The sequence below is a fragment of the Pollachius pollachius genome (assembly GCF_949987615.1).
Source record: "Pollachius pollachius genome assembly, chromosome: 10".
Lineage (NCBI taxonomy): Eukaryota > Metazoa > Chordata > Actinopteri > Gadiformes > Gadidae > Pollachius > Pollachius pollachius.
The window spans coordinates 16,979,960-17,005,124 of record NC_136943.1 but is presented as its reverse complement, the minus strand read 5'-3'; the positions used below and the strand labels follow the sequence as shown (position 1 = coordinate 17,005,124).

At 47.0% G+C, this 25,165-nt stretch overlaps 3 protein-coding genes across 3 annotated transcripts; 1 reads left to right on the top strand and 2 right to left on the bottom strand.

The window, feature by feature from the left end:
- The first annotated feature begins 1,473 nt into the window (after window positions 1-1,473).
- Window positions 1,474-6,930, top strand: nocta (nocturnin a). Its single transcript, XM_079745365.1, has 3 exons — window positions 1,474-1,916; window positions 5,297-5,551; window positions 5,787-6,930. Exons 1-3 carry the CDS (start codon window positions 1,697-1,699, stop codon window positions 6,659-6,661), a joined length of 1,350 nt encoding a protein of 449 aa, XP_079601491.1. The 5' UTR covers window positions 1,474-1,696; the 3' UTR covers window positions 6,662-6,930.
- Window positions 6,931-7,378: 448 nt separating this feature from the next.
- LOC307081844 (ETS-related transcription factor Elf-2-like) lies at window positions 7,379-14,156 on the bottom strand. The gene is made up of 9 exons (XM_079745193.1): window positions 13,841-14,156; window positions 12,969-13,052; window positions 12,248-12,560; window positions 11,619-11,729; window positions 11,395-11,508; window positions 10,833-10,916; window positions 9,750-9,942; window positions 8,919-9,161; window positions 7,379-8,765 (listed from the first exon to the last, which is right to left on the bottom strand). Exons 2-9 carry the CDS (start codon window positions 13,041-13,043, stop codon window positions 8,144-8,146), a joined length of 1,755 nt encoding a protein of 584 aa, XP_079601319.1. The 5' UTR covers window positions 13,044-13,052; window positions 13,841-14,156; the 3' UTR covers window positions 7,379-8,143.
- Window positions 14,157-14,567: 411 nt separating this feature from the next.
- On the bottom strand, window positions 14,568-25,081 carry mgarpa (mitochondria localized glutamic acid rich protein a). Its single transcript, XM_079745284.1, has 8 exons — window positions 24,884-25,081; window positions 22,660-22,760; window positions 21,824-21,929; window positions 20,306-20,323; window positions 18,124-18,486; window positions 15,792-16,810; window positions 15,609-15,659; window positions 14,568-15,495 (listed from the first exon to the last, which is right to left on the bottom strand). Exons 1-7 carry the CDS (start codon window positions 24,957-24,959, stop codon window positions 15,621-15,623), a joined length of 1,722 nt encoding a protein of 573 aa, XP_079601410.1. The 5' UTR covers window positions 24,960-25,081; the 3' UTR covers window positions 14,568-15,495; window positions 15,609-15,620.
- Window positions 25,082-25,165: the final 84 nt, after the last annotated feature.

Here is a 25,165-nt window from a genome sequence, read left to right as displayed (position 1 = left end):
CTTCAAAGCAGCTCGGCGGTTCGGAAGCTCTTACGTGTCTTCACGTAAACATTCCCTTCTTCCGAAATAAGATTGTTCAGGAAACGCCCCACAGAAGTTCGTAGGCTATGACATAAAACCGGAAAAACTGATCGTTCGTGACACTAGACTTCAGGTATGGATCTCTGCAGGGACCTCTTTGCGCTTCTTTGCTGAATCGGATGAATCAGTTATTAGAACTGCTTGCAATGGTTGAACATGAGCGAGAATTTATTTATCAGGTGATTGTTTATCTCTCCGCCTCCCTTTTAGTAGCTGTCCTTTCAACAAGTGTCTTTCCTCTTTTTTTCGCTGTCTTAGCGGTGTTAGTTGTTGGTATCCGGGGAATGGGAAATTTAGGGGCCGTTGATGAAGACATTGCTATTCATTTGTTGTCGCCGTAGTAGTGCAGAACTGTCAGACTGCTAGGCTTGTGAACGCTCACGCAGGGACGCACCAACGTCGTTGCCAAGGTGAACGGACAGTCCCACAGCCAATAAGAACGGAGAATCAGAGCCTCACTCTGATTGATCAAAGTGTACATGAGCGGTGGCAATTTTTGGGGGCGGCACACAGAGGCAGGGGAGAGCAAAGTGATGAGCAGATATTCTCAGAGCACTTCACCTACATACAGCTGACTGGCTATTATGACAGTTTTGCCAAATATTACAGTAAAAAAATTACCCACCCTAGCTTTAAGCACACAATATACATCGTAAGAAAATTAAATGCAGACTTCACATTTAAGAAAGACTACTGGGGGCAGTTAATTTCAACATCAACATCAGTTGAGCCTCTTTTTTTTAACATGTGAATTGGGATTCAAGTGGCCTAAAATATTCCCGTTGGCCAAGTCCGACCTAAGTGATTAGGCCGCTTGTTGTAGTCCAACTAAGGGAAATTGTAGTTCGACTCTAGAGACGCTAGAGGTCAGCAATACTCGCGCAATGACGTCGGTTAGGAAAAGTGGATTCAAATTCATTTTAAGCAGTAATGTATTTTTCTATGTTCGAAAGGAAGCACCTTTTGATCTCTCCTTTACACGATGACGTTTTCCACAAAGGTGAGGTAAAGGAGGAATAAAGGTTAGGAGATTTGACTATTCGTAGAGGCCCCTGGTGTCAGAAGCATCTGGATCACACGATTCTGTCTGCGTGAACACAAGACACCGTGACGAGTCCCTGCGTCACGTCCCAGACTGAGCGTCGAGTTCCGATTGGTCCGTCATGGAATGACGTCTATAAATAAATCCCGCCTCTTCAGATAGACGTGTTAACAGAATCCCTCCTTCGCAGACGGAACCACTTCCACAAGAGGTGGAATTGTACTTTTATATAGTTATCACCATGCATTCAAATCATTCAGTACGGTAATTATTAGAATGAAAGCATAACAATATTTCTGTTTGGAACCAACATCAAACTGGACTGTTGTGGCCGCTTCTGGTTCATCTTTAGGACTGATCCATCTACTTTCCGCCCCTGGAAACGTGACGTAACAGTTCAGTCACTCAGTGCGATAGTAAAGAGACTGTCCGGCGAAACTATATTAACAGAATTTAACAGAATACTCGATTGGTTTCCCTTCAAGTAAATTATTCAGTCAACAGAAGCGACCAAGCTTTGAAGAGTCGGTGGTCGTCAAACCCTTACTGTCTCTTCTGGACCCCCGAGCAGGAATGACCACCGCGCTGCTCCTCAGCCGAAATCTGGCCGCGCTGTGCGTCTCATCCCGTGGGCAACTTTCCGTCAGGAGGGGGTTCTGTTCCGCGTCCCCGTCCAGCCCCGCGCCGAGACCCGGGCACACCACTGGAGCAGGAGGGGAAGCGGAAGCCGGCAGCCACGAGCCAGAGTGGAAGGTGGCTCGAGCATCACAAACTACGGCCAACACAGGACCAGGTACACATCCCCAAAGTGGAAAGACCTACACATTGACATGGAGAAAATGACAAATCTAAGAAATAATTCGTATATTGTAGATATTGTCTGTCTTTAATAAATCCAATTGGAGTGAGAATGTAATTTCAATAGGCTGCATAGGATGTTCGGATGAGAGCATCGTCTTCCAAGCCGCACGTGTTTGCCTCGAGCTGTCATTCAAGCAGGCAGGATGCTGTGTTCTGTGGTCACGCATGTCGCTCTCTGAGCGGATGTTGCCCTCTGGCCAAAGGTTCAACAGGCCGGTTTCTTGTAGTAGCCCGCTCTCACACTGGCACAGGTTTGGTTGCTATTGTAGCTTGAGATGTTTGTTTTTTTTCTAAGGGACAGTGTTGCTGGTAAAACAATGAGTTCAGGCTGAAGGTATATTGATAACCTGCTCAGGGAATCAGCTGAAGGTCATTAAGTCAAAGCTAAATCCATCCAGCAGGAAAGTTGGCGGTAATAAGTTGCTACAGATTTTAGCTTCTCCTGCACACAGAAACATGGCACTATCATGTCATTGTTCCATTTGTATTTCCCTATAGCCCTACAGAGGGAGGACTTTATAATGGAACTTCTTTACTGGCACATGTTATGTAACGGGCCTTAAGAAGTGGCCCACGTGTCACTCTCTCACTCCTGTACTCTCATGCGTGTGCATTATGCCACTGTAAGATTTAAAAGAAGATGTAATGCCACACTGGTGTTCTATTTATACTAAGGTCGATTTCAGCTTATTTTGAATGTTGATTATATTTCAAAACACAGAACCCCGAATGACAGTGAAAAAATATTTTTGAAGGCCTTTCTCAGGAACAAATACAGTCCCAAAACAAAAGTAGCATTTTAATTAAACAAATTCTCTTATTTTTCTATTTCCGGCAGAATAAAAAGTAAAATAAAAAGTTGGCATCAGCTTCTTTATCTTAAATCCACACCCACACAATCCCACCCAGCCACCCCAGCGGAGTGGTCTTGTGATTCACATTCTTCCAGGGTGCTCCATTTCAGGATTCCTAATAAATGACCAGCTAACACAATTTGCCTTCTATTTAAACGCACACAGCCTCCAAACGTCCTACGAATTAGGCTGTGAGTAGTCAGAAAATGTACCCTTCAACACCAGTTGGTACACAAAAGTAGAAATAGTTAGAGAAAAAAACACGGCTGGTATAATTCAAAAAACCCTGAATACTTTCCTAATCAAGGCATGATTCTTATTACAGTCATCTAACTAAATTAGAAGACGTTGGGTAAGCAATTGTGTGTCCCTTCCCCCCACTGAGTAGGTCATCAGTTAAAGGCTGTCTAGGATGTCTCGATACCACCACATGCAGATGGTTCTTACTGTCCACGCACGGGTACACAACTTCACAAGCCAGTAGAGCAGACTGGTGGTGAACACAGCATCCCAGCACATTTCTGCCTTGATTGCAAAGTGGAACCAAGCGAGCGGAGAGAGGAAGAGACACGGATGTTAAGGCAGAGAGCCAAATACAGAAGTGAGCAGAGGAAGAAGCTGGGCCGTCATAAGAGATATTGGGCTGAAGAGGAGATATTAAGCTGAAGCGGCGATATTAGGCTGAGGAGGAGATATTAGGCTGAAGAGGACGTTGGGCGTTGTGTTGAATTAAAGGTGAGCGGGCAAATGTGGGCACAGTCCAAATAATTAGTAGTAACCTATTTAGATCACATGGTGCTGGTCTTGCTTATTTATTTGTTTCATTCAGATTTGTCCTACGACAGGATGCCAGAGAAAAGGACAGGTTGGACAGCTTCTCAAAATTATAATGGAATATAATTTTTCATGGGACATGTAAACGTGTTTTGGGAGAGAGGAGAATTTTGCACAGTGACTGTCGCAGTGCGACAGTCGTATGCTTTGGTCCATGTGCTCATTACATGTTGGTTGATAAGTAACCAATCAGAGGGTCAGTGGTCCTACTGAGATGGCGGCAGCTATATTATTCAGTCTTTATGACTTGGTGGTTCATCAAGTGTTGATACCACAATGCATGTTTTGTGCACTTTACCTCATTAGACCACACAAATCTAAAGCTAGTATCATAACCTCATTGGACTACACGATATTAGAGCTAACATCATGACCTCATTGGACCAAACGATATTAGAGCTAACATCATGTCCTCATTGGACCACACTTTGTAGCACCAGTTCCGACTGGTTTCTAGTGATCAGGACAACAGCATATGGAGGTGTGGTAACTTGAAGAGGCCCTGGTTCCAGGAGACAATGTCCGTTTACCTCATATCTCTGAATAAACCTCTTGTTTTAACTTTGACCCTTCTCAGGCATAGACCTGAATCCAGCCTACACCAGGCATCAACATGACACTTCATCCACACTCGAACATTTTAAGAACGTGTGTGTGTGATAAAGGATTTGTGGCCAACCCCCGTTTGAGAGACGCATGCCGTTTCTTCCTGAGCCCGCCCCCCGTTTGATAGACAACAGGTCTGCTCTTCCTGAGCTCGCCCCCCCAATTGATAGACAACCTGTCCACTCTTCCTTAGCCCCCCTCCGTTTGATAGACAACAGGTCCACTCTTCCTGAGCCCCCCTGTTTGATAGACAACAGGTCCACTCTTCCTGAGCCCCCCTCCGTTTGATAGACAACAGGTCCACTCTTCCTGAGCCCCCCTCTGTTTGATAGACAACAGGTCCACTCTCCCTGAGCCCCCCTCCGTTTGATAGACAACCTGTCCACTCTTCCTGAGCCCCCCTCCGTTTGATAGACAACAGGTCCACTCTTCCTGAGCCCCCCTCCGTTTGATAGACAACAGGTCCACTCTTCCTGAGCCCCCCTCCCCTTCTCTCCTTGTCCAGAGAACAGCAAGCAGCTAGCTCTGCGTCCCTCCAAAGCTGTAGCTCTTTATATTGTCCGGCCCCCCTAGAGGGCTCTCTCCAAAGAATATGTATTGCAATGTTTTGAAATATGATAATCTTTGGGTTATTTTAATGGCTGTTATCAGAGGGTTATCATACTTCAGGTCTGAAGGTAAACATTCTTGTACTCATGGCAACATCCGTACCGTGATACTCATATACACCAGTTGTGTAAATGGAGTCCAGCTCCATCAAAGGGAAAAGAAGACGGGGACCCTGTTGTTCAGTCCTTCAGTATGCGGGCGTCTCCATCGCCTCCATGTGTGTCTTCATGTCCTTCCAGCACACTCTAGTGCTAGCTGACGGAGAGGCTTCTGGATGAGTCCTAGCAGTGAGCTTTGTTCTCTGTGTTCCCTGTTCACTGTACCACATGACACCCCCGCGTGCGCGCGTGTGTGTGTGTGTGTGTGTGTGTGTGGCCCCTCCCTGAACCCTCCCCTGTCTCCTCTACAGGACGTCCCATGGGCTCCATGAGCAGCCGGCCCTTCAGCACCCTGGCCCAGCCGCTCGACGGGGGGCTTCACCGGGACCCCGAGGCGGACCCCCAGGCGGACCCCGAGCAGCTGCTCCGTCAGTGTGAGGAGGCCCTCCGGGGCCGCCCGGCCCGGCCCCGTCGGGAGCTGGTCTCCACCCGCGCCTCGGCCAACTGCTGCCACCACAGCGCCGAGCCCAGGGTCCGCGTGCTGCAGTGGAACGTCCTGGCCCAGGGTGAGGGTGGCTCCCCATCCCTCTGTCTGGATTCACTCTTCACCTCTCCCTCCTTTCCTCCTCTCCTCTGCTCTCCTTCTGTCTGCTTCCCTCCATATTAATGCTGCATTTTATTCATCGTCATCATCATCCATAGAGTCATCGGGACACGCAGACACAACGGTGAAAAGAACGGCGAGCAAGAAACCCTCCTTAGCCCCACTAAAGGGTCCTTCTCTCTCCTCCCCCCCTGCAGCTCTCGGGGAGGGTAAGGACGGCTTTGTGTGCTGCCCGCTGGACGCCCTAGACTGGCGGGAGAGGAAGTACCTGATCCTGGAGGAGATCCTCACCCACCGCCCCGACGTGGTGTGCCTGCAGGAGGTCGACCACTACTACGACACCTTCCTGCCCGTCCTGGGCAGCCTGGGCTACCGGGGCAGCTTCCTGCCCAAGCCCCGCTCGCCCTGCCTGGACGTGGAGCCCAACAACGGGCCTGACGGCTGCGCCCTCTTCTACAGCCACGAGCGCTTCTCCCCGACGGCCACCGACCACTTGCGCCTCTCGGCCATGATGCTGCCCACCAACCAGGTGGCCATCGTGCAGTCGCTGCGCTGCCGCTCCACGGGCCGGGGGCTGTGCGTGGCCGTCACCCACCTGAAGGCCCGCAGCGGCTGGGAGAGGATGCGGAGCGCGCAAGGAACCGACCTGCTGCGGCGCTTGCAGAGGATCGCGTCCCGGGCCGCGGCCTCGGAGGCGGGCGCCCCCGGGGGCAGTGCGGCGGAGCTCCCCCTGGTGGTGTGCGGAGACTTCAACGCCGAGCCCTCGGAGGAAGTGTACCGGCGGTTCCTGGCGTCGTCCCTGCGGCTGGACTCGGCCTACAGGCTCCTGAGCCCCGACGGGCTGACGGAGCCCCCGTACACCACCTGGAAGGTCCGCCCGTCCGGGGAGAGCCGGGGCACGCTGGACTACATCTGGTACAGCCGCGAGTCGCTCAGCGTGGAGACGCTGTTGGACATCCCCAGCGAGGAGCAGATCGGGCCCGGCCGCCTGCCCTCCTACCACTACCCCTCGGACCACCTGTCGCTGCTCTGTGACGTCAGCTTCAGAGAGCTCCCTCATAGGCTGATGTGACCCTGTGTGGGCGGGCTGCTCAGCTAGGGAAATGAGTTTCACTTTCGCTTACCTCGTATTGTTATCCTTAGGAATGAACTTCACTTAACTTACCTCGTATCGTTATCCTTAGGATGAGTTTCACTATTCGTAACGTTATGCTCATTAGTTAAAACGGTTCAAAAGCTTATTTGAGAGGTTGGAATGCAAGTAATTTAGTGTATACAAGACAGCGGGCCACAAATGATGGGAATTGTTTGAAGAAGTTACTTGACACTGGAAAGTAACCGAGTTATTTATTTTCTTTGGACCAGCGTCTGCTCTTTAAAGATATTTTAAAAAATATTTTTCAATATTTAATATTTTTCTACATAATGGTGTTATATTACCGTTGTTTAATTGATTGCTACTTTGTAAAAGTACAAGTTAATTAGGGAATTGTTCCTGTGATCAAATAAACTAACTATATTCATAACTTGTTTGGTGTAAATTATATTGTATTTGATCATTTCAAATATGGTTCCCAAATTTGATCCCCCCCCCCCAAAAAATGTGCGCAACACTTTAGTGTTCTTAGTGTAATAGCATTGAACAGCCTGACACTAGTTTTATGGAACCGTGTTCCTAAATGTTGTTCCATAAGTACATGCTGCGCCAGGCTTACATTGCTTAGTACATGTGAACCAAGAGTACAATAAATCCATTGAGTTTTATTCACTTCTTTTTATAATACATATTTAAGTAAAATCTACATCAATACACTGATAGTACAAGAAAAAAATAGTATATTATTCAAAAAGCGCACAATGTCTAAGTATTTATTCTTTAAGCAGACATCCTTTCACTCCCTTATGTATGGTAAAAAAAATGGACAAGAGAGCAGGGGGGGTGGGGGGGGTTGCTTGAAAGAAAAGCGTAACAACATAGCAATTAGAAGTGTCTGCTGCAATGACACATGCCAGGTGGGTATCAAAAAAAATATTTTTTTCGTTTTTTTTATGTACAACAAAGTCTGCTTGGGCTTCTCATATTTGTTTTTAATTACAAAAGGCATTTGTACAATTAACAATCTAAGGCTGCCCATCAAGGTTGGATGGGATGAGCTCTGAAGCGGACGTAGAAAGAGGGTCCCTTGTTTTCGGCTTTGTTGGGACTTTTGAAGCCCTTCCTGGAGAATTAGGTTTCCAAATAGGATGGCAGAGCTGGGCCAATGGGAGGAGAGGCAGCACTGAGCCCCATGGCCAGCCTGGGCCAATGGGAGGAGGCCCTGAGCCCTGTCCTCAGCCTGGGCCAATGGGGGGAGGCGGCACTGAGCCCTGTTCTCAGCCTGCGCTGGGACGTCCAGCGCACTGTGTGCTGATATCTAGCAGTAGTCCAGAGTCATTTCTCTCTCGCCAAACCCTCCCCGGGCCCTGAGGGGGGGGCCTCTGGACGCCAGGGCCCCAGGGTTTTTGGCATGGAGAGTGGAAGGATGGAGGGTGGCCGGGGGCTGGAGGGGGTAGACTAGGAGGCCTTCGAGTCCTCTGTGGTGGGTGACGCCCCCGTTTCCTGCGGGCCGCTTGCCGTGGCTGGGTCAGTCTGAGGGGCCGGCGCCGGCCCCACCGGTACGGAGACTGCCGCCGGGGCGGGAGACGGGTGGACGGTCGCCGTGACGACGGAGGGAGGCGGCGGCGCCACACGCTGAACGGAGAGCTGAGGGAGCGCCTGGGCCAGGGCGGCCGGCTTGGCCAGGATGAGCTGGGGCCCCTGCCGGCCGGGGGCCAGCTGCAGGGTGCCGACGGCGGCGGGGGCGGCCGCCTTGGGGCCCACCTGTGTCAGGTGGGCCCCGGCGAGCGTCCTGGCCTGGAGGAACTGCGTGAGCTGGCCGGCCGAGTTGGCCTGCATCAGGCTGGCCAACTGGTTGGCCGGGATGGTGATGATGGTGATCTTCTCGCCCGCCTTGGCGCCCGCCGCCGGCAGCACCGAGGGCATGGCCTGGATCACCAGCTTGGGCGGCGGGCCGCCCGACGAGCCCCCCACGGTGAGGGCGCCGCCGGCGGTGGAGGTGGTGGTGAAGATGGGGGAGGAGTTTAACGTGACCTGGCCCAGCGAGTTGGTCATGACCAGGGGCATGGTGCGGATGGACCTGCGGGGGGGGGGGGGGGGGGGAGCACAGAAACACATGAGCCATCAGTCAGAACAGGAAAAAAGACAGGATCCCATTCTTCAGGTGTAGAGACTCTCTCTCAGAGGTCCTTAGGATCATCTCTCTGGTTCTACAGTCGGGTGGTGCACCCACCTGGCCCCGGCGTTGGCGGGGATGACGGTGACGTAGCTGTGCTGGGGCAGACCCACGCCGCTCTGCTCCTGGCCCAGATGGTGAACGGCCATCTGGTGCTCGTTGACCATCACCCCCTCGGCGTCCTCCACCTCCTCCCCGTCGTCGTCGTCGATCACGCGGATGTTCTTGGGCATGTCCTTGAACTGGTAGGCCAGGCGCTGGCCCTCCACCTTGGCCAGTATCCCCCGCTGGTAGTAATACCTGACGGAAAGAAACCACACAGACTGAATACAGAGAGACTGAGGGAAGCCCACTAACGTATAATGCATCGATAATAACAATATAGAACATATAGAACTCAATCAAGATGCTGCAGGACACATAGTCAAGAGTATTGAAATGTGTGCAACTAATTGTGTTGCCAGAGGGTTCTGTCTCCATATGAGCCAACAACAGCTCTGGAGAGCTTAGGACTTTTGTTACTGGGATCTCTCCGGTCTGCCGAGTGGTTCCTCGAGGATAAAAGGGTTGGCACAACATTCATGCCATAATAAAAATTGATTCTGGTATACTAGATAAACCTCAATACCCCCCAATACTATGTGACACTATCAAATAACCAAAAACCAAGGACAGCAAAGCTTGGAGTGCACAATGAAACACAGCTCAATCAACACAGAGACCGTAGTAAGCCTTGAGTCCAAACAACTAAATACCACCCCATTGGTCGTCAGGATCATCACCTGACCAAATGTCTGGCCGATCCTAAACAATACTCTGGGGCCAGCCCTATGTGAGTTGCAGCATGGTTGGTTGGATATACATTATGTATACATCTGTACATATTACCTGAGTGCCCGCCCCATGGTTTCGTAGTTCATGTCGGGCTTGTTCTTGTGTTTCCCCCAAAGCTTGGACACGGCCTTGGAGTCCACCAGCTTGAAGATGCCCTTTTCCCGCTGCATCCACTTGATGTACCTGGGACACGTGTTCTTGTCCTGCAACAGCTCCAGCAGGAACTCCCACAGGTAGGTGGTGTTTCCTGGAATAGCATCAAACAACACTCCTAAAGCCCGCTACACACCAATCCGACTGCCGATCGTCGCCAGAAAAGGCAATCGGACTGATCAGCCGGCTCCCGTCAAAAAAGTGCGAAGAACACACCTGACCGACTAGCGACTTGAGTGTACGTTCTGCGATTGGGCGAGACATAATGTCTCCATAACAGCAGGCGGAAATGACGGACCATCTCCTTGAGCCAAATCACAGAGCATGCTGTCAGCAGTCATTGTTGTCAGCAGAGAGTATTGAGTAGTCAAGAAGGATTGTTGTCATAACTCGCTGAAAAATCAAAAATAATACAATGGCTAGTAATAAGAATAATAAATATAGAGCAATAAATAATATAACTATAATAAACTCACTATCTGGTAGGTTTACCGTTGTCACTTCATGTCTTCTCAATAACTGATTCGCTAGTCAAGATCTAGCCCTCCACCAATCAGATTGGTCAGACTGAACGATTTGGCCATGGCCGATTCGAAAGTGGGAATCGGCGGAAAAAAGAACACAGTTCAAAAGGTGCGGTTAGATGTAAGCGCTATTGGATTCCCTTGTCGACTGCGTCTGCCTATGTATGCGACCATTTCGATCTCGGATCGCACCCGGACCATTTCTGACCTCAGGGCATCTATTCCAGGACGTGTTGGGGTGGATCCATCTTGTCTGTGGTGCACACAGCATTATCGAAGCCCCAGCACAGGTGTGTGAATGGCACACTTTTCAACGGTGGAATAATTTGGGGAGGGGGCTCAACGTTTGCCCGCTCTTTGAACAACTCTAATCAATAACACAACCCTAATGTTCTACAAGTATCTTGTGTCAAATGAAGACGGGATGCAGGCAGTCTCCTTCAGGGGGTTCTCAGCGCACCTTTACTCTCCCGGGGCCTCTTCTTGATCCCCAGCTCAAAGGAACCGTTGGAGGCAGGCTGGTGCGTCTTTGGTTTGCGTCCTCCTGCAGGTGCACAGTCAGTTCATGTTTGTTTACTCCGAGTGCAACAAAATAACCAAAAAGGAAACGTGTGATGGCGGAGGTAACATCAGGGTGAATCTCCAGGACACCAACTCAACTTGATGTGAGCACAGTTGATCAATTCATTCAATTATCTAATTCAGTTTTATGGCCAATTGATACAATATACTGAAAGGGTACGGATATACCTTAGGAAAAATACTGTTTTATAGGGAATCTCAAAACCGTGTCACTAAATGTGTGCTTTTAAGTTTTAGCCTAGATCACGGACGCGTTATCAAACTTTTTTTGGGCAACACGTCCTTAACTTTGGTTTGTGCCAAAACGTGGCCACAGAGAAGAAAATCCCCTTCAACCAGTGAGATGATTGGCTTACTGGTTAACCATTGCAAAATGAGCGACTCGTATTCCAGCAACTCTGAAGAGAGCCCAGTGAACACGGGACACCAGCGTGACTCACCGCCTCTCCTTTTCTTCACCGCTGGCTCGCACTCTGAGGGAACGGGGAAGGAGTCTTCCTCCGCAGGAGCACACTCCGTGGATACCTCCACCACTGTCTCCATCATCACGTCCTCTGAGGAACGACACACACGTCCCATGGTCACACAACCACCCTCTGCATGCCGCGGTCACAGGACCGGGCTGCAGGCGGCACTGAACGTGGAGATGGGGACGGGGACTGACCCGAGTTGCGCTCCGGGTGGAGGCCCAAGCCGGGGGATTCCATGTGGAGCAGAGCCTCGGCCGCCTCGAACGTCTTGTCGAAACACACCATGTCGTGGCCCGACATCTCCACTAGGAAAGCACCGCCAGAAGACATCATGTACTGCACAGAGCTTCAGAACCCTACCGCGCAGAGCTTTAGAACCCTAACCCTACCGCCCAGAGCATTAGAACCCTAACCCTACCGCCCAGAGCTTTAGAACCCTTAAGATTAGAGAGAGATTTACCAGCAGGGGGCGGCATAGCTCCAAAGAAAGTTGACCTTTGGTGTTCTATTATGAAACGCACCCATTACATTGATTGAAATGGGTATTTACTTCATATTTACTGTTTCTAAAATGTGTATGGGCATAGTAACATTTCCCAGGTACAAAAGACACCACCAAGCACAATGGAAACTTTGCATTAACGATAGATTACGTTTTTGCGAAACTGGGTGCTAAAAAATGACGATAAATCTGGGAAGATTTTGCTTTTTGATGTGCATAACACTGTATTTGGCCCCCGATCAAAAGTGGTGCTCAGAGGGGTTATGCTCTCAGAGTCAAATACATCCTTAATAACTCCTCCTGAACACAGTCAAGACTCACCCGTCTCGACCACCTCCGTCACCACCTCCTGCTCATCGGCCACGTCCTGCATCAAGTACGTCTCGTCGTCGTACACCAGCACCTGGGCAGCATAGCACTGCTCCACCTGGGCACTGGGCACCTCCTCCACGATCACCGCCGGGCACTCCTCCTCCTCCTCCTCCACCTCCTGGAACACCATGCCTCCATCATCTCCCTCGACCACCACCTCCTCCTCCTCCTCCTCCTCCTCCTCCTGTCCAGTCACCTCCTCGATCACCACCTCCTCCTCCTGCTGCACCACCTCCTCCTCCTCGCAAGCATACTGGTCACCCTGCTCAGCCAACATCGGGAGGCACAAATCAAATGATCCATGGATCCTTACAGTGTTATCTTATGTTTGCATCCAAAAAATTATCTTAAATCAGCAAACGGGAAAGCAATTTAGAAATGATTTCCAACAACTAGTATTATTCAAATAAAGATCTTCTCATGCATACGGATGGACACGGCCACAGTCACAAAACTCTGAAACTGTTGCTGAGAAAACCGACAGTTTAAGAGTTGTACAAATAGAAGGTGTATTCACACTGTACTGGGTTTTTAAACTTAAATAGTCAAGAGACTTGAAATGATGTAGATAGAATCCAATGGACCCCACCGTAATGGCAGCCCTGAGCTCGATGCCCAAACAGTGTTTTCTCTATATATAGTCTTTGGTGTGAAGAGGAGCTCGGCCTACCTGCTGTGGGTCCTCCATCACGGTGACATATTCAACTATGTTCCCTCCGCTGTCTGACATCACAACAGAAGTCATCACTCATTCCTGCCAAAAACACCAAGGGTCAATAAGTGTAGGGCGATGACAGAATGATGACTTCTCCTATCTGTATTCATACAAATACTAACATATATGGCTCGTTTCAAAAGGTACAAAAAGTAGGATAAAATGAGTCAAGATGCATAATAAACCTCTAGAAGCGCAAGCCAAAGTGTGTAGCGCAGCGTTGTGTGTAGTGTTTGTCCCCTAGTGTACTGTAGGGTACATTAGTGTTGGAGCCTTAGTGTACTGTAGTGGGTATTTGTGTTGGAGCCTTAGTGTACTGTAGTGGGTATTTGTGTTGGAGCCTTAGTGTACTGTAGTGGGTATTAGTCTTGGAGCCTTAGTATACTGTAGTGTACATTCGTGTTGGAACCTTAGTGTACTGTAGTTTATTGCAGTCTTGGAGCCTTAGTGTACTGAACGATGCATTAGTGTTGCAGCCTTAGTGTACTGCAGTGTTGGAGCCTGATGCTGTGTTTACTTTATGTGGCGCTAGCTGAGGCTGAACTTCTTCAACTCAACTCATATCTGCATGATTATCGCAACGTATTACGGTAAGTTACACGCTACTAACACCATATTAAGGTTAAAATGACTTAATGAGAGCATTAAACTCTTAAGTTTAAGTATCAAGGTTCCTCAACGGTAGCGGTCCGTAGCACAGTAGCTCCAGCTAACAAACAAGTAGCTTAGCTTCAGAGATCGCTAACTCTTCCTTCGTGCTACATGTAATCAGCGTGCTACACTTGTCAACAGCGGACAGATACTACTTGTTCTTTAATCCCCCATACCTTTTGAGCTTCTTCAGGATAAACTGTTTCCTTCAGCCGCGTAGCGGGCCCTCCTGGAGCTAATGTTAGCTACCAGAGTCTCCTGGAGCTAATGTTAGCTAATAGAGTTAGCAGGGCCGAGCGCTTCCTTGTGTTGGAATAAACAAGTGATGTCAACATGCAATCACTGAAAACTACATTGAAAATGTATCTTCAACAATGATTACATAAAACACCCAAAGAAAATCAAATTTTAGTTCCATCAATAGTATTTGGATTAATCCTTGTTTCGTTGCTTTCCGGCGCGCCAGCTCTGAGCCGTAGGACCTCCTGCTGCCCTGGGATGACGCATGACGTGATGACGTCATGACGTAGGCTCTGAGCCGTAGGACCTCCTGCTGCCCGCTGGAATGACACATGACGTGATGACGCAACGAAGGGTTCCAGTAACAACAAACCCCCGCGCATGTACCTTTCTATTTTAAATGTGTTATTGAGCGAGCAAATGACCGAATACAATTTTATATTATTTGCATATGGCTTAACACTATGTAGCCCAACTAGATTTGTATTTTTACAATAATTATTTGTACAATTGTTATGTAAAAAAAAACATACCATTATATTCGTTTTACCTTTTTATTCACATTCACATTTAACCTACACAAAAGCTTTCACGATGATCACCTCTGTAAACCATAACAGAAGAAAATGTGCAGAATAGCCATTATTCAATATGCTCCTGTTCCTCATCTTCACTCTTCCTGATCCGTGTTTTAAAGTATAAGCAAACACAAGCAAATGGAGTAATCTGAAGGAAAAGATAGCTGAAAAACATATTTGAAACACACATTTTCAGATCAATACCATATTTAGTTAGCTGTCGAATGTAACATAGCAGGAACTCTACTCCTCAAGCACCTATTCCATTGTTTGACACTAAACACAAACACCTTATAAAGCAACTATTTCATAACATCATCTCCAATTCAAACATTAATTGGCTTACCAGCATCCAATTTTCCTCTTAACCATGAACTGCATTTATTCCTTCCTCAGACAACAAAAAATATTTGCCAATAACAAGGTCTGCATGTATATCCTGGTCAACCCATGCCTACACAAGTTCTCCATTGCTGTGTGTAGAAGTGGCTAATGTCAGTAATGTCCATCAACATTCCGAAACAAGGGCACCTTTCCGTTACAGACCATTTCATTGAACATATGTACCACATTATAAAGCTGAATTAACTACTGGGATTTAACAAAACAATCTTTGAAGAAAAAAGATTTTCTTTGAGGGACTATTTCTCCCATTTATCCCTTCTGTTGAATATCACAAGTGGAGTGTAAGTATCAAGGCCCAAAACTGTTTATCCATTGTGTGAAACATGAAACGTTTTCCATAAGCACAGTAATGTAGGGCTTCAGTATTGGCTGGCATGCAGATACATGAATAATTGTTAAAGTGCCGTTAGGTTACTATTGTCATTTCGATGGCTCATTGTTGCACAATACATTTGGATAAAGTTGCTTGAGCAGTTACTTTGAGTTTTTACAAAAAATAACTTTATATTTTTATTGCAAACACTGTTATTTGAGGTAAGAACATAGGATTGAAAAAGGCACATCCTTTCGGTCATTCTGCACGGAGGGAGTCTTTGTTGATTCATTTACTGTTGGGGAGAAGAAATTGTTAAAAAGCCACGTAATAAACTTGGTTGTGACACCTTAAATGCAATGTGATCCCAGTTAATGCTCCTGATTAAGAAGAGGAAAGCCACAGTACCTCTCGCAAGATCTACTGCATTTGCATCCTTAGAAGCACCCTCTCTTGGCTCTAAAAGACAATGTATGAATACATGTTCAGACATTCCACATTCATTACAAAGCAGTCACTACCAATGCCATGGATTAATCATGGATCAGCAATAATTTAAGTATTTCTGTGGTTAATAAATTCTCCAGATACCTCAGAGGGAGCGTCGTCGTCCGGCCCCGGGATGAGTCTTCCAGTCGCCGGCCCCACACCGAGTACTTTGGGGTTTTTCTCACTCTTGGGCGCTCCCTCCAGTACTACAACGATGTACTCCCTCTTGGGCTCGTTGGCCTGGGTCTCCTCCGGAACGGGTGAGCCAGTATCCCCACCTGGAGCGGACGCGGACACCGGACAAGACGCTTCTGGGGAACCATCTTCCACTGAAGCCTCGGCCTCCGCTGACGCAGCTTCAGCAGCAATGATTTCTAAAGACTGTGTGGCTTCTTCCACTGGGGCAGCTTCAACAGGCGCAGGGGCCTCTTCCACTGGGGCAGCTTCAACAGGCGCAGGGGCCTCTTCCACTGGGGCAGCTTCAACAGGCGCAGGGGCCTCTTCCACTGGGGCAGCTTCAACAGGTGCAGGGGCCTCTTCCACTGGGGCAGGGGCCTCAACTTCCACTGGCGCAGGGGCCTCAACTTCCACTGCCGCAGGGGCCTCAACTTCCACTGGCGCAGGTTCCTCAACTTCCACTGGCGCAGGGCCCTCAACTTCCACTGGCGCAGGGGCCTCAACTTCCACAGGGGTCTCTTCCACTGGCACAGGGGCCTCTTCCACAGCCTCAACGGGCGTAGGGGCCTCTTCCACAGCCTCAACGGGCGTAGGGGCCTCTTCCACAGCCTCAACGGGCACAGGGGCCTCTTCCACAGCCTCAACGGGCACAGGGGCCTCTTCCACAGCCTCAACGGGCACAGGGGCCTCTTCCACAGCCTCAACGGGCACAGGGGCCTCTTCCACAGCCTCAACAGGCACAGGGGCCTCTTCCACAGCCTCAACAGGCACAGGGGCCTCTTCCACAGCCTCAACGGGCACAGGGGCCTCTTCCACAGCCTCAACAGGCGCAGGGGCCTCTTCCACTGGCGCAGCTTTAACAGAGACCGGCTCTTCCACAGGTAGGATTGCGTCGATTACCTCAGCAACCCTTAGTGCCTCAACCGTAGAGGCAGCTGCCAGCACTGCAACACAAAACCCAGCCATTCAAAACATCACAGACTCTCGTCACAACGAATAAAGTGCTACAAGTTTACTATTGTAGATATGAAAGAAATGCATAAATAGTTTAGTTAATACTGCTAATCTACTTATTTTGGATTGGTGAGTGTAGAAACTTTAGACATTTTATAGCAAACAACCAAACATGCTCATAAATTAATGAAATAAAACATTGAGTTAATCATCCTTGAACATGAAACAGCTATTGGAACAATTTCTATAATATGCAATACCTTGAAGATTTAAAGCACCAATACACAGATTGGTGCACGCAGACCAAATTCAGACAAAAAGACTGGAGTAAATCCTTTTCATGTTGATAGAACTTTATTGTATGGCTTAATGAGTAACCTCCCATAGCCCACACCAATTTTAAGCCATTGAGTCTACACATGATTGGAGTTTTGTTCGTTAGCTACTTCCCTGTGCATTATGACAGATCAACAGTTGGAAAAAGTCACACCACTAAATTAAAAGCATGTACACAATCTCAGAGCCATCTTTTAGTTAGTCACAGCCGCATGACTAAAGAAAAATGTACACTCACTGATATATGGCAAAGAAGCACAAAATTATAAATTAAAAATGTACAGTGTCTTTCAAGTCTCGCATAAAGAGAATCCTTATATTGAATAATTGGGTTTGAATAGAATACTAACGCATTTAAAATGAATTGCTCCACCTGCTGCCAATTAATCCTTGTGAACATTGCCTCTGTACCAGTGGACAGGTTAACATTAAGAAGCTGATTAGGGTAATGTAACGCATAAATCAAAGTGGTATTACAGGGTAGCTGGATGAGGAAAGTTTGATAAATGGTAACTGTGGATCTCACCAATAGTGGTTTTACAAGTTGATGAAAACATTGTATTTACCCACTTCCAAGCAGGGGTACATTTGGGACTTCCACATTCCACCACTCTCATACCCAACATAAACACAGCACATGGTCACATTCCAGTCCCTCGCACACTGGTCAGAGACGATGCATTGAATGAGAGAGATGAAACATGGTCAAACTTGGAAGCTAGGACATTTGGCTCTATCCAAAAATAAATATTAGACATCTACAGTGGGGTCAATGTATGCATTTGGGATGGTTTAGTGTCTAGGAGGACTGAGGAGCAGGGGGTAGGGGACGTTACACTGGCTTGGGGGGGGAGGGGTTCTGAAAAGGCTTTAGGAGGGGGACAGCTGTGCCTCCGTGCTCCCCTTCACCCGCGGCTCAGATCTTAGGAGGAATCTGCTTCCTCCACGAGGGGAGCAGCAGCCGTACCGTTGTTCTCCGTCTCGGCCGGCTCAGTCGGCGCCTGGCCAGCCTCCTCCGTCAGCGCCTGGGCCGCCTCCTCCACGGCTTCGGCCACCTGCGCCACCTCCTCTGCCACCGCCTCCACTTCCTGTGCGGCCTCGGCCACCGCCTCCGCAGCCTCTACAACCACCTCGGCGGCTTCGGCGACCACCTCGGCCACCGCCTCCACCACTGCGTCTTCTCCAGGAGCCTCTTCCACCGCCACGTCTACAGGTGCCTCCGCCGCCGCCTCGTCGCCAGCCTCGGCTTCGACCTCAGCGGCTTCTACCTCGGCGGCCTCTTCCTCAGCGACCGCTTCCTCAGCGGCCGCTTCCTCCTCCTCCTCCTCACCTGTAACCAAGGAGACGGCGGAGGGGTTAGTCCTGGTTTGAGTGGAGGTGTTCACATCTCTAGATAATAAAAAAAAAAGGGCCCTGCATGGATATAAAACATGCAATTACATGGCAACTTAAGAGTCAAATCTTAGAATCACAAGCATTGTAATTGAACAGAATCAATCTTAAAAAAGGGAATATCTGAAAATACCAAAGTGAAGCACTAAAACGTTTACTGGCTTATCACATTGCTCCTCATTTTGTAACCACCGCGATCCCGTACATCTTGAGGAAGAGCCGTAGCGCCCGTCACCGAGAGACCTTACCGGCTTTCCCTGTGCGGTGCTCGTCCCAACCGCAGGAGCCCAACACCGCTAGCGTGTCGGACTACAAAAAGGTGCATGCAAACCCAAAGGAGGGAGAGAGGAGAACAGGACAATAGGGAGAAGGGTAGACATTACACTAAAGAAAGGCAGGTTAAAGTGATGGGAGGTGGTGGGGCGGGCATATATTTAGTGTCTTACCATCATTAACATGCGGTCGGTTAATTGTAAACTAGTCAAACAAGTCAGAAGTGAGACGGACATCAAGACAACCCAAGTAGTTTACTTTGTGCAGATTTTAATCCCTCCCAAATACACTGGTTGTTACATTTCAGGCATTAGCAAACCTTTTAGCCATCCAAAGATAGTGCAGACAGTAATTACAGATATTTGTACGTAGCAAGTCCATTCCTCCTATTCCCAGAAGGTGGCTAATGAAAATGTTTGCGTGTGAAGAATCGAATAGAGGAGCAGCAGCACCAAAAGTTCAAAGCAAGGTCACATCTCAGTGGTGAGACGATTTTTTTTGTTCACAGGAAGAGTGAAAAGAGCGATGAAAGGTTGTTCAGTCGCTGGTCCACAAAAAAGCAAAGAGCCAGTTCTAGGAGGGGAAGCCCAAGGGTCCTGGGGACCTTAGAGTTAGCATTAAGCTGGAAAGAGTAAAGAGAGAGAATTAGGGTTTACCAGTAAATTAGACTACACAATGTCATAGTTACTCCAATATCTACCAAAAAGGAAATATGGTTTCAAGACTCATTGAAAATGAGCAGCAGGTGAATTGCAAGACTCATGGAAAATGAGCAGCAGGTGAATCGCAAAGGGGAATTTATTTTTTATTTTTACGGCAAATAACACTTTGACAATAGCACACTACTCAAGAGTCCGTCTGTTATTCTCACTTGGTGCACAGGTTGGGAACATTTGTTTGTATACAAATGTATTCATTTTGGTAATTCAAAAATAATAGATGTCAAGGATAGAAGGGAAGGAGAGATGTGCCCAGGAACAGTACAAAGAATGGGGGCCTAGCTCCCTACTCGCGCCAATTGAGGTCTTTGCAATACAAGGTGAATTCAGGAAAGGCTGAGGAAAACAGGGTTGTCAACGTTCTGCCAGCTCAAATGCAACTATGAAAAAGATTGTTTATCTATTTATAGTCAAGAATACACAAGAGCCATTTGTTAATCTTTTTGTATAGATTTGTTTACATGATGCCTTTGCATGCATTTTCTCAAATTAAAGTCAATAGCTGACCAGTAGAATAAGGTGGGAAACAACCACCTGAATACAAAGATGGTGGCATGAATTTAAACAAATAATAAATTCTGTGCACCATTTGTGTGCACCATTTGGTGATACAAACATTACCATAAACTCATTGCGTTGGAGCACAAGTGGCAAAGAGCAAGAATAAGTGAAAGGATTATTGTAGTGAAACCCACATGACAGATCATACCCCATGCCACCTGTGATTAGTCAGAAGGGAGCCAGGCCATGCTTATGAATGACATCAGCAGAACTCACCTTGACCTGCAAGATAGAAGACAAATAAAATGCTCTCATTAGAAGAGGTAACGTGAACCAAGTTAATACAATGTTACAGTGGTAACCGTGACTTATTGTATGAACAACTGCCAAGTTGCCAGTGTGAATTACTAAAATATATCAGGTACACTCAATATGCCTTACATTCCAACACTCATAATAATGAAGATGTAATGGAATAACAATTAGGGATGGGTCAGAATATTTGATTATTCGTTCCCGATGGTCAAAATCGATTTTTAACATTTGGACCGTTAACATTTTTTCCAAATCAAATATTAAGTTTTTCACAAGCAATAACTTTGTTTCTCTGGTAACCCCTGAGGGTTTGACTAATACCTGGAACAATCATTACCTTCCCGTAATGTTCTTATGCAACGGAAAGGTTGTTCACACCTCCAGTAAATAGGACGGACCTTAGCTACGACTCGGCAACGGGAGGTATTCTAGTCCGCTCAGCTATGACCCAGAGAGCTAACGTTATGCATTGTACATATTTATAATTCAAAATTCGTCCCAGCCTTTATACAACAGATACTCTAGGGTCTATAGCATATAACCGCGTCTGATTATAGTTTAATGAATTTTCCACAATTTACCAGCTCTCGTTTTGAAGACCGAATCAGCGCGCCTTTCGTTTCAATGGGATTCGCGACGGTCTATACTTTTAACATAAAGTGTACATATTTATAATTTGAAATTCGTCCCAGCCTTTATACCACAGATACTATAGGGTCTATTGCATATAACCACGTTTTCTGATTACAGTTTAATGCATTTTTCACAACAGACAATTTGATTGGAACTACTGAGCAGGTAGTTTTTTTTTGCGTTTAAGATATTAAGTGATTTCTGGCTGCCGATGATCCATGGCTGCCTTTACGAATGTCGGCACAAAGCGAATAATCGATTATTCGTTCATACCACCCACTGATTATTCGACCATGAAAAATTTGAGTTATTCACATCCCTAATAACAATCCGAAGTGATGCACTTACAGAAAAGGTGGGATGGGAACAAATGCATGCTATATACTTTGCAGCCTTGTGTGTTAAACACATGTTTTTAGCTGTTAGATATCAGGTCACCTATGTGAATCAAACCTGTTGATGAATCACTTTAAGTAATCTTCATCTCATTGTTAAATGATGAAAGGCTCAATGGACTCAATGTAATGGGTGAGCACGATGTGCAAGTGCTTGAAGTGAAATCTGAAGGTAGTTCATGAGGTCCCAAAGAAAGAGCAGGGTTTCCCACAGCACAGTACAGCTTAGGCGGCTGCCTAAGCAACAGACGCCTGCCGCCTTAACTACGACGTCCCAAAAATAAATAAATATGTAAGGGATAATGTATAGAACGCCGGCCCCCCCCCCCCCCCCGTCTTAAGCATTATTGCTTTAACAAGAAAATAAACCCTTTCTAAACATTTAAGATTTAGTGACTAAAGCTTGTGAAGGCCAACAGGCAAAGGGAAATGTACTTACTCTTTGGCGGCCATGGTTTGGGCACCCAGTCCGTCTTAGGTCTAGCTTGGATCTGTTCCACACGGTCATTGTACCGGGTATGGTCGGTCGACAGGGTGTTGTACACCTGGTGAGAACCCACAACACAAGTACTAACATCAAACTGGACGGAAGCATTCTTATGACCGTCGCTCCTCTACGTTCAGTGTCCCATTTGAAAGTTAGGAGCCATGAGGCTTTAAGAAAGCTAAGCACCACAAGGCTTTAAGAAAGGCACCATATGCAACATAGACATCAATCGTTTTAACTATATACTGTAGTCCAAGTTCAAGATATTGTCGAGTTGTCCCACACTTAAGCCTACCATTTAGAATGCAGTTACTTTGTCATCCTAACACCATTTACTGCCACACCAACGACTAATTTGACATGGTGTAAATTTGTTTCATTCAAAGTTTTATCCCGTTACGGTTAGTCCAGTCTTATTTCGTATTCAAGTCTGACTAATTAGATAGTTAGAGTAGTTAACGTACATTTGTTAGTACCCATACAGCAGAAGCCAATGTTGTGTGGCGAATTTAATTGAGACAGAGGCGTAATCCGCAGTCAAAACAATCAAGCTAAACTAAGTATAAGTTAGCTTGCAAAGTGGACATGAGGCTATTGCTGATCCACTGAACACCGTTACCTTGAATGAAACTAGATTCTTCTTGCATTATCCCAAATGTTTGCGACAATGTTCAACCAAGGACAAAACTTGACAAAAATATATAACAAAGGATTAGTCCTTTTGTGGGGAAATGTTACATACATCTTAATTATATTTTCAAAAGGTGAATGGAAAACGTGGTACTTACATACGCGAGGGAGCCTGCGAACGCTCCACCACATAGCAGAGCGTAGACTATGTTCTCCCCAGAGCCCCCGGGTACAGTGGACATCTGCCGCCGCTGAACAACTACAAGAAATATACACAATTACAAATATTTATCAATAATGCCTTTATGTTTTCCTTTACTGGATCCAACATTTTATTTCCAATTTCAATTGGAAATTATTGTGCCAATAATGATCGGTCGAGAAAATTGGCATGATCATTTACTATGTCAATACACCGTCAACATAAACAGCTGACATATAAAAGTGCTAATTTAACAGAATGACAAGTTGTCATCTAAATGTAATGTGACCAATCACATCATGACAAAAGACTAGCGCATCTATACGAAGACCATTCAGGCCTCCCAGTGTTTCTCTTTTAGACAAAAAGGGTAGCTATATGTGTGGCAGTAGAAAGACACCCAACAAGATATGTTTACAAGTGCCACAACACAACAAGCATTAGCTTGAGAAGGGGGGGGAAGGTGAAGACTTAACGCTGGCTTATGACCCCTCCCTTCCTGACTGGCTGCAGCAAGAGATTTAGCTGGCCAAAAATATGCATGCTGGCGTGTCAAATACAAGCCCGTATACCAAGTCTCCACAATGGATTTGGTAGAACCAGACCTTTAGATTGTTAGATATTTACTTGTTGCCTTGTATCTTCAGCTGCCGTAGTTGAAGCGGAGGCACATTTCTAAATAAATCGGGTATTTTCAGTACTATACTTCTGAACGGGCATTTCCACATAGCAGCTTTTACTACAGAGGGCAACCTTAGTCCTGTTAATGCCACCATTATGCAGTCAACTCTGAAAACACAGTTTACGCTTACGGTATAACCAACACAGAGTTGACATTTACTAGATGGTCTCCACACTGTGGGCAGTATGGATTATTTATCTTGGGGTCACAGGTCAGAACACCGTTTACTGGAGGCACAGAGGGACACAATTTTTTTGTTTCTGACAAATGACTTATTTTGGGTCACAAGCTAGTCAGACTACCAACTCAAGTATCAATAGATATTTAGTCTGGCGCTTGAACAATTTCATTAAATAATTGATCAATTCAGGTTAATTCCTTATTCAAGGGTGTACATCAAGAAACTGCTAAAGAAATGCTATTCTTTAGTTATGGAATATATGACAATATATATCGTAAAACACATTTCTTTCATCTATTGACAAGGGTCTAGGTTGGATAAGGGTTGATTGGTGTATCTTAACAGGATTACCTCATGTCCCCGCCCCCCTCTCTCATTAAGCAGTCCACTATTGGACAAAATGAAATAAAAGGGGCAGGAGGTTCATGCGAAGTACCAAGTCATGTTGGAGACAATAAAGAGGTTAAAGCTAGAACTTAAGCAAGGTTCTTCCAATCTTTATGTAGTTCCTGATAAGAGTAAAGTTCAGCTTATCCACTGGTGTAGCGCGGGGTCATGTTGCTCTGGCCCCTGTTCTTCTTGAGAGCTGTGCTATAGTAGACGCTCAAAACGCACAGCACATAACAGGAATGCCTTCCTCTGACGCAGCAGTCCTTTACATCGAGACCCCGTCACGCACCACGTGACGAAGCTCCCTCCATGGAGATGAAGGTCAAGCTTAACGCATTTCTCTGTAAATGTATTACAAAGTATTGTCCCAAATTAGGATGGGATGCAATGTTGGATGCGCTTGTTTCCATTTTGTAATAACGTTTGGGATGCTTGGGTGGTTCAGTCATTTAAAATAGCGATGCTTCAATGCGACCCGCAGTGAAGAACCAGAAACCCAATGAAGATCACAAGAGGACGTTTATAACGAGTTGGATGGCATTGCCTTCATACAGCCACGTCGTTTTTGTACATGCCGTGCACACATTTCAAACAGCTAAACCAATAAGTCAGTAGAGATGTAATACATCTGCATATTCATTATATTTGATATGGTAGGTATAGCCCTAGAACTCCATCTCGAATTAAATTGCAAAATCCAGAAATAAAATTTGACCTTCAGGTGCCTTAATCTACGACCGGCTGCATCTCTCTGGATTCATGTATGAACACATCTTGCATAATAGTACAAAATGTTCTAGCAGGCCTCTGGTGGATTGCGAATCCCAGCCGGTCGCCATGATGGAATAATGTACGGACCCTATGCGTCTCAGGACCGGGGTCCAGCACATACCATACCCAATTCAACGTCTGGACGTCAGTCCTTACCGTCCTTTGGGCCCCTGAAGGCTGCCCTCCGCACCAAGGGCCCGCACCTCTGCCAGGCTGCTCTGCAGGAAAACATCGCTGTTGCAGGGATGCGGCTAGTACAGATGGGAGATGATGGTGTCTCGCAAAACGCGTAATGAATGACTGGGAGGACTGGAGCAGCGCTCACTAATGGTCTGACCGCGTGGACTGTAGAGACTTGACTGTCCTCCTGCCGACTGTTGCGCAACATAGGTGCGCACGCTACGATCCCGCCCCCTTTGACGTCACAGGTCATTTAAC